Source organism: Carcharodon carcharias (assembly GCF_017639515.1).
Source record: "Carcharodon carcharias isolate sCarCar2 chromosome X unlocalized genomic scaffold, sCarCar2.pri SUPER_X_unloc_1, whole genome shotgun sequence".
Taxonomy (NCBI): Eukaryota; Metazoa; Chordata; class Chondrichthyes; order Lamniformes; family Lamnidae; genus Carcharodon; species Carcharodon carcharias.
In genome coordinates, this window is record NW_024470864.1 from 708,490 (window position 1) to 717,835 (window position 9,346).

The following is a 9,346-nucleotide window of genomic DNA, read 5'->3' on the forward strand; positions in this document are numbered from 1 at the left end:
TCCCTCTCCAATCTCCCCTCTACTCTCTCCCTCTCCAATCTTCCCTCTACTCTCTCCCTCTCCCCTCTACTCTCTTCCTCTCCAAGCTCACCTCCCTCCCTCTTCACCTCCAATGTCCCCGCCCCACTCTCTCCATTCTCCCTCTCTCTGACACTCCATTCTCCCTCCCCCTCTCTCTGCGCCCCCCCATACTCACTCCTGGTCTATCTGGTGTTGGAGCTGCTGCAGTGGTTGGAGGACCACACTCCTCTTCCGCATTCCCAGGACACAGGCAGATTCCGGAGTGTTGGCAAAAATGCGGCCTGAGGATAAAGAGAAAGGGGTGAGAGAGGCAAAAAGAGAGAGGGATAGAGAGAATGAGACAGAGAAGAAGGCGAGAGAGAGGCAGAGAAGAAGGCGAGAGAGAGAGAGGCAGAGAGAGACACACAGAGAAGGCGAGAGAGAGAGACAATGATAGAGGGAGAGAGAGAGTGAGAATGAGAGAGGGAAAGAGAGAGAGAGAGAGAGAGAGAGACAGAGACAGAGCGAGGGAGGGAAAGAGAGAGAGACAAGAGAGAGAAAGAGACATGAAAGAAAGAGACATGAGAGAGAGATAGAGAGACAGAGAGAGATGAGAGAGAGACAGAGAGAGATGAGAGAGAGACAGAGAGAGATGAGAGAGAGACAGAGAGACATGAGAGAGAGAGACAGAGAGACATGAGAGAGAGAGAGACAGAGAGACATGAGAGAGAGAGAGACAGAGAGACATGAGAGAGAGAGACAGAGAGACATGAGAGAGAGAGACAGAGAGACATGAGAGAGAGAGACAGAGAGACATGAGAGAGAGAGACAGAGAGACATGAGAGAGAGAGACAGAGAGACATGAGAGAGAGAGACAGAGAGACATGAGAGAGAGAGACAGAGAGACATGAGAGAGAGACAGAGAGACATGAGAGAGAGAGACAGAGAGACATGAGAGAGAGAGACAGAGAGACATGAGAGAGAGAGACATGAGAGAGAGAGACAGAGAGAGATGAGAGAGAGACATGAGAGAGAGAGAGAGAGAGACATGAGAGAGAGAGAGACAGAGACAGAGAGAGAGAGACAGAGAGAGAGACATGAGAGAGAGAGAGAAACATGAGAGAGAGAAACATGAGAGAGACAGAGAGAGAGAGAGAGAGAGAGAGACAGAGGGAGGAGACAAGGACGGAGAAAGAGAGAGAGAGTGACAGAGGCAGAGAGCGCGCGAGGGGGAGACAGAGAGAGAGCAATGAGTGGGGGAAAGCAGCAAGTCCAAGACCATATGATACCAGAGACCACCGCACTGTGGGAGGGTCAGTGCTGAGGGAGAGCCACACTGTTGGAGGGTCAGTGCTGAGGGAGTGCCGCACTGTCGGAGGGTCAGTGCTGAGGGAGTGCCGCACTGTCGGAGGGTCAGTGCTGAGGGAGCACCGCACTGTGGGAGGGTCAGTGCTGAGGGAGTGCCGCACGGTCGGAGGGTCAGTGCTGAGGGAGCGCCGCACTGTCGGAGGGTCAGTGCTGAGGGAGTGCAGCACTGTCGGAGGGTCAGCGCTGAGGGAGTGCCGCACTGTGGGAAGGTCAGTGCTGAGGGAGAGCCACACTGTCGGAGGGTCAGCGCTGAGGGAGAGCCGCACTGTCAGAGGGTCAGCGCTGAGGGAGAGCCGCACTGTCAGAGGGTCAGCGCTGAGGGAGAGCCGCACTGTCGGAGGGTCAGCACTGAGGGAGAGCCGCACTGTCAGAGGGTCAGCGCTGAGGGAGGGCCGCACTGTCGGAGGGTCAGTCCTGCTCCAGAACCTCCCACTAGTCAATCTCAATGAGGCCGCCAATCTGGTTGGACATTCGAGTTACTCAGATTTGAAAAATGCTTCAAGGCTACTTATCCAATCACAGGCTGGTTCCTCCCTCCACTTGCTCCTGATAGGCTGGAGGGGGTGGAGATTGGCAGCGGTGGGGGTGGGGTGGGTAGAGCGCTCGGCGTTGGGGGGGTGGGGTGCGGGGAAAAGAGAATGATTCACATTAACTCCTCGGCTGTGATCTCCTGGTGACGTGATTGAGAGTTTGGTGGTTCATTCTCCCTTCTGCCAGCTCTACATAGAGTTCACAGCCCAGAATCAGGGCGTTGGGCTCCCTCCCCCCCACCAAGCGAAGCTGGTATCCTTGTTCCACACAAGCCCCCTCCCACCCTTCTTGATCACACAATCAGGGTAACCTTCAGCTTCTTTCTTCCTCGTGTGCTTATCAAGTTCCTTGACTGTATCTATAACTAGAATCGTGGAATGGTTACATCACAGGGGGCAGGGGGCAGGTGTCGGGGTGGGGGGGGGGTGGTTTTGGGGGGTGTGGGGGGAGAAGGGGGGTGTGTCGGGGGGAAGGGGAGGTCATTCGGCCCATTGTCTCCATGTCGTCGGTTTCTCCACAACAGCAACTCGGCTAGCTCCACCCCTCGACCCTCTCCACCCCACTCCCACCCTCCTCCCCCCCACCAACACCACCCCCCTCCACCCCACCCCGTAGCCCTGGAAAACTTTCCCTCTTCCGATGATTCACGCCCCTTTAGGAGAGGAAATCTGCCTTCTTTCCTTGCCCGGGGTCTTGGCCTGGCCTAAGTGTGACTCCGGACCCACAGCCCACCACCGCGGAGGGCTCTTAAGAATGGCCTCCGAACGAGGGCAATCAGGGATGGGGCCTAGCCCACATCAAGAACGAATATTTGTTCTATTTAAAAAGGGAGAGAGAGGTCTAGGTTATTAATATAAATAAAGAAAAAGCAGTGGCCCCTCTACATACCATCCCCCAGTCAGAAGTCAGCCCAGTTTTCTTTGCGACCCGTGCGTTGAAACAGTTAAATGATTAAACTGTTGCGTAAGTGATGAAGAGGGGTCGGATAGACTTGGGGTGTCTTCGTTGTTGGAGCAGAGAAGACTGAGGGGCGACCTGATTGAGGTGGACAAGACGATGAGGGACATGGACGGGGTGGATAGGGAGCAGCTGTTTCCCTTGAGTTGAAGGGTCAGTCACGAGGGGGTCATAAGTTCAAGGTGAGGGGTAGGAGGTTTAGGGGGGGATGTGAGGGGAACCTTTTTTACCCAGAGGGTAGTGAGGGTCTGGAATGCGCTGCCTGGGAGGGAGGTGGAGGTGGGTTTGCCTCACATCCTTTAAAAAGTACCTGGATGAGCACTTGGCACCTCATAAACATTCAAGGCTATGGGGCCAAGTGCTGGGTAAATGGGATTAGGGAGGTAGGTCAGGTGTTTCTCACGTGTCGGTGCAGACTCGATGGGCCGAAGGGCCTCTCTTCCACGCCGTGTGATTCGGTGGTAATGGAAATAGGAGGTCTCTCTCTCTCTCTCTGTTTTGCGGTGGGGGGGGGGGGGGGGGGCGGGGGTGGGTGGGGGTTGCGGTCAGCGACAGGGCTGCGTTGTGGACATACATACCATGCCTGTACGCCTCCTTCAGAGCCGCTGTCAGGCACAGAACTGCCTTCGCTCCCAGCTTTGTGCCGAAGTTCCGATCGAACGGCGTGGGGCTCCCACCCTGCGGAGACGAGACAGAACGAGACGCCGGGGTCACACAGCAAGTCCCCCGGAGCGCGCACCCCCCCCGCCCCCCCCCCGCCCACCGTCACCGAACTCACACCCGCACAGGCGAACACACACACCCACTCCCCCTCTCCCCCCACCGTCACCGAACTCACACCCACACAGGCAGAGCACGCACTCACCCCCCCCTCCCCTCCACCGTCACCGAACTCACACCTGCACAGGCGAACACGCACACCCACTCCCCCTCCACCGTCACCGAACTCACACCTGCACAGGCAAACACGCACACCCACTCCCCCTCTCCCCCCACCGTCACTGAACTCACACCTGCACAGGCGGAACGCACACCCACTCCCCCTCCACCGTCACTGAACTCACACCCGCACAAGCGGAACGCACACCCACTCCCCCTCCACCGTCACCGAACTCACACCCGCACAGGCGGAGCGCACACCCCCTCTCCCCCCGTCACCGAACTCACACCCGCACAGGCGGACCGCACAGGCGGACCGCACACCCACCCCAACCCCCTCTCCCCCCACCGTCACCGAACTCACACCCGCACAGGCGGAACGCACACCCACCCCACCCCACCCCTCCCCCCACCGTCACCGAACTCACACCCGCACAGGCGGAGCGCACACCCACTCCCCCTCTCCCCCCACCGTCACCGAACTCACACCCGCACAGGTGGAGCACGCACCCGACCACACCCTCTCCCCCGTCCCCCCACCGAACTCACACCCGCACAGGCGCAGCGCACACCCACCCCACCTCCCCCCACCAAACTCACACCCGCACAGGCGGAACGCACATCCACTCCCCCTCCACCGTCACCGAACTCACACCCGCACAGGCGGAACGCACACCCACCCCACCTTCCCCCACCGAACTCACACCCGCACAGGCGGAACGCACACCCACTCCCCCTCCACCGTCACCGAACTCACACCCGCACAGGCGGAGCTCGCACCCCAACCCCCCTCCCCCCCACTGTCACCGAACTCACACCCGCACAGGCGGAGCTCGCACCCCACCCCCTCTTCCCCCACCGTCACCGAACTCACACCCGCACAGGCGGAACGCACACCCACCCCACCCCCCGCTCTCCCCGCACCGTCACCGAACTCACACCCGCACAGGCGGAGCGCAACCCACTCCCCCTCTCCCCCCACCGTCACCGAACTCACACCCGCACAGGTGGAGCACGCACCCCACCACCCCCTCTCCCCCGTCCCCCCACCGAACTCACACCCGCACAGGCGGAGCGCACACCCACCCCACCCACCCCCTCCCACCGTCACCGAACTCACACCCGCACAGGCGGAGCGCACACCCCAACCACCCCTCCCCCCACCGAACTCACACCCGCACAGGCGGAACGCACACCCACCCCACCTCCCCCCACCGAACTCACACCCGCACAGGCGGAACGCACACCCACTCCCCCTCCACCGTCACCGAACTCACACCCGCACAGGCGGAGCTCGCACCCCAACCCCCCTCCCCCCCACCATCACCGAACTCACACCCGCACAGGCGGAGCTCGCACCCCAACCCCCCTCCCCTCCACCGTCACCGAACTCACACCTGCACAGGCGGAATGCACACCCACTCCCCCTCCATCGTCACCGAACTCACACCCGCACAGGCGGAGCACACACCCACCCCACCCTCCACCGTCACTGAACTCACACTCGCCGGGGAGAGGCTTGGACACCACACACACCCACCGCAGCCTCCCTCCCCCCCCACCCACACCCAATCTTGCACGTACACAAACACACATTAATATACACACACACACACTACCCCCTACAATCTCTCTCTTACATGCATGTGCACACACGCATACTCACTCACACAGATACATAGTCTCACATCACACACACCACCCCCCAGTCTCGCACGCACACAAACACACATACAGTCTCACACGCACTCACACACAAACATATAGTCACACACACACACTCCCCCCCACAATCTCTCTCTTACACGCATGTGTGCACACACACACTCACTCACACATACATAGTCACACACAGTAACCCCTCCCCACAGTCTCTCACATGCATATGCACACACACACAGACAAACACACTCACTCTCACACATACATAGTCACACACACACACAGACTCACACAGTAACCCCTCCCCCACACAGTCACACAATCTCACACGCAATCATACACACAATCACACATACAGTCACACAGACAGACAAGATAGAGGTAGACAATTTAGACAGACAGACGGGAAAGAGAGACAGACACACAGGCAGAAGAGGCAGACGGAACAGAGAGACAGATGACACAGGCAGAAGAGACAAGATGAAACAGAGAGACAGACGACAGAGGCAGAAGAGATAGACGAAACAGAGACACAGATCACACAGGCAGAAGAGACAGACGAAACAGAGAGACAGACGACACAGGCAGAAGAGACAAGATGAAACAGAGAGACAGACGACAGGCAGAAGAGGCAAACGGAACAGAGAGACAGACGACACAGGCGGGAGAGACAAGATGAAACAGAGAGACAGACGACACAGGCGGAAGAGACAAGATGAAACGGAGACAGATGACACAGGCAGAAGAGACAAGATGAAACAGAGAGACAGACGACACAGGCAGAAGAGACAAGATGAAACAGAGAGACAGACGACACAGGCAGAAGAGGCAGACGGAACAGAGAGACAGACGACACAGGCGGAAGAGACAAGATGAAACAGAGAGACAGACGACACAGGCAGAAGAGACAAGATGAAACAGAGAGACAGATGACACAGGCAGAAGAGACAAGATGAAACAGAGAGACAGACGACACAGGCAGAAGAGACAAGATGAAACAGAGAGACAGACGACACAGGCAGAAGAGGCAGACGGAACAGAGAGACAGACGACACAGGCAGAAGAGGCAGAAGGAACAGAGAGACAGACGACACAGGCAGAAGAGACAAGATGAAACAGAGAGACAGACGACACAGGCAGAAGAGACAAGATGAAACAGAGAGACAGACGACACAGGCAGAAGAGGCAGACGGAACAGAGAGACAGACGACACAAGCAGAAGAGACAAGATGAAACAGAGACAGACGACACAGGCAGAAGAAACAGAGAGACAGACGACACAGGCAGAAGAGACAAGACGAAACAGGGAGACAGACTGACAAGACAGAGAGACGGATGGGAAAGACAGATGGGGCGGGCAGGCCAGACGGACGACACACACCGGGAGACAAGGAAAGAAGTATGACCACTGGCTCTGCCGACCTTCACCTGAGGTCCGGCCGATAGTCCCAGGTTGGGGTTGGGGACGAGCAGCGAGTACAGTGGACAGCCAGTGGATGGGTCAAGGTCGGGTGGGAAAGGGGTTGGAGGGAGGAGACGAGATGCAGTCGACAGGTGGATGGAGGGTGTGTGTTGGGTTGGGTCGGGTTGGGGTATCTTACCTGCTGCATATGTCCCAGAACATTCTTCCTGCAGTCAAAAACACCTTTGCCCTCCTCCGAGTACAGGTTATAGATAAAGTCAGTGGAGTAATGGTCATTGGCCTTCTCGTTCCTACAACAAGATAGAACATGATCATCAGCATTTTAACACTGTCGGAGGGTCAGCGCTGAGGGAGCGCCGCACTGTCGCAGGGTCAGTGCTGAGGGAGAGCCGCACTGTCAGGGGGTCAGTGCTGAGGGAGAGCCGCACTGTCGGAGGGTCAGCGCTGAAGGAGCGCCGCACTGTCGGAGGGTCAGCGCTGAGGGAGAGCCGCACTGTCAGGGGGTCAGTGCTGAGGGAGAGCCGCACTGTCAGGGGGTCAGTGCTGAGGGAGAGCCGCACTGTCAGGGGGTCAGTGCTGAGGGAGAGCCGCACTGTCGGAGGGTCAGCGCTGAAGGAGCGCCGCACTGTCAGGGGGTCAGTGCTGAGGGAGAGCCGCACTGTCAGGGGGTCAGTGCTGAGGGAGAGCCGCACTGTCGGAGGGTCAGTGCTGAGGGAGCGCCGCACTGTCGGAGGGTCTGCGGTTGCATTGAGGGCGCTCGGGGGCAATGAGGGAGGGGTTGCTCTGGCCAGAGGGAGGGAGGGAGGAGGGGAGGGGGCGAGGGAGGGAGGGAGGGAGCGAGGGTCTCGGTACCTGAGCACGAGACCACGTTTCACTGTTGTTTTCATTTTCGCTTTCAGATGTTCGACATTGATCTTCAAGTGGGGAACAAAATGGACAAGAGTGAGTAGGCAGAGCGAGGCTGACCGGTCAGCCCCAGACCCCTGACTGACCCCCACCCCACCCGGTCAGCCCGAGACCCCCCGACTGACCCCCCTCCCCCCACCCCATCACCCTCCCCCCCCCCCGACAGACGCCCCCCATCACCTCCCCCACCGACAGACTCTCGCCCTGAGCACTGATCCGCCTGGCCGACATTCACCCCGAGCACCGACATCCGCCCCCCTCTCTCCATCCCCCCTCGCTCACTCATTCACTCCCCCTCCTCCATCCCCCCTCGCTCACTCATTCACTCCCCCTCCTCCATCCCTACATCACTCCACTTCCCTCACTCACTCCCCCTCCCTCCTACATTCCCCTCTCTCCATCCCTCCCTTGCCTCCTCAGTCTACCCCTCCTCCCTCCCTCATTCCCTCTTGGTCCCTCACACACACACCCCTCCCTCTCTAACTCAGGCCCCCTCCTCTCATTCACTCCCCCTCTCTCTTACTCAATCACACTCAATCTCTCCCAACCCCTCCTTCCTACTAACCTCTCTCACTCTCCTTCCCTCTTGACATGCCCCCTCCCTCTCTCCTCTGCCCTCCCTCTTACGCCCCCTCTCTCGCTCCCCTCCTCTACTCTCCTGCCCCTCCCACTCACCCTCCCTCACTCACCTCCCTCCTCTAGACACCCTGTCCCCCACCTCCCCTCCCTCCCTCTCTCCCCCGCCCCCTTTCTCTAGGCATCCCCCCATCTCCCTCCCTCCTCCCTGTCTCCCCCTCCGTCATTACCCTCCACCCTCGCTGCCCTCCACCGGTCACTCCATCCCCCTTCCCTCCTCCCTCTCACTCTGCCTCCCTCCTTCCCCTTCTCTAGAAACCCCCCCCATCTCGCTCCCTCCTCCCTCCCTCACTCCCCTCTCGTTCTCCTTCTCTAGAAACCCCCCCCATCTCCCCCTCCGTCATTACCCTCCACCCTCGCTGCCCTCCACCAGTCACTCCATCCCCCTTCCCTCCTCCCTCGTTCCCCTTCTCTAGAAACCCCCCCCATCTCGCTCCCTCCTCCCTCCCTCACTCCCCTCTCGTTCTCCTTCTCTAGAAACCCCCCCCATCTCCCCCTCCGTCATTACCCTCCACCCTCGCTGCCCTCCACCAGTCACTCCATCCCCCTTCCCTCCTCCCTCGTTCCCCTTCTCTAGAAACCCCCCCCATCTCGCTCCCTCCTCCCTCCCTCACTCCCCTCTCGTTCTCCTTCTCTAGAAACCCCCCCCATCTCCCTCTCCGTCATTACCCTCCACCCTCGCTACCCTCCACCAGTCACTCCATCCCCCTTCCCTCCTCCCTCGTTCCCCTTCTCTAGAAACCCCCCCCATCTCGCTCCCTCCTCCCTCCCTCACTCCCCTCTCGTTCTCCTTCTCTAGAAACCCCCCCCATCTCCCCCTCCGTCATTACCCTCCACCCTCGCTACCCTCCACCAGTCACTCCATCCCCCTTCCCTCCTCCCTCGTTCCCCTTCTCTAGAAACCCCCCCCATCTCGCTCCCTCCTCCCTCCCTCACTCCCCTCTCGTTCTCCTTCTCTAGAAACCCCCCCCATCTCCCCCTCCG

The 9,346-nt window shown here is 59.2% G+C and overlaps 1 protein-coding gene across 1 annotated transcript in view; it reads right to left on the minus strand.

The window, feature by feature from the left end:
• LOC121275069 (ATP-dependent 6-phosphofructokinase, muscle type-like) overlaps window positions 1-9,346 on the minus strand; it is a 49,354-nt gene that overhangs the window by 16,855 nt on the left and 23,153 nt on the right. The window contains exons 7-10 of the mRNA XM_041182464.1: window positions 7,673-7,734; window positions 6,999-7,110; window positions 3,435-3,534; window positions 197-302 (exon numbers count right to left, since the gene is read on the minus strand). Of these exons, the coding sequence (XP_041038398.1) occupies window positions 197-302; window positions 3,435-3,534; window positions 6,999-7,110; window positions 7,673-7,734 (380 nt within the window). The remainder of the gene's footprint in view (window positions 1-196; window positions 303-3,434; window positions 3,535-6,998; window positions 7,111-7,672; window positions 7,735-9,346) is intronic.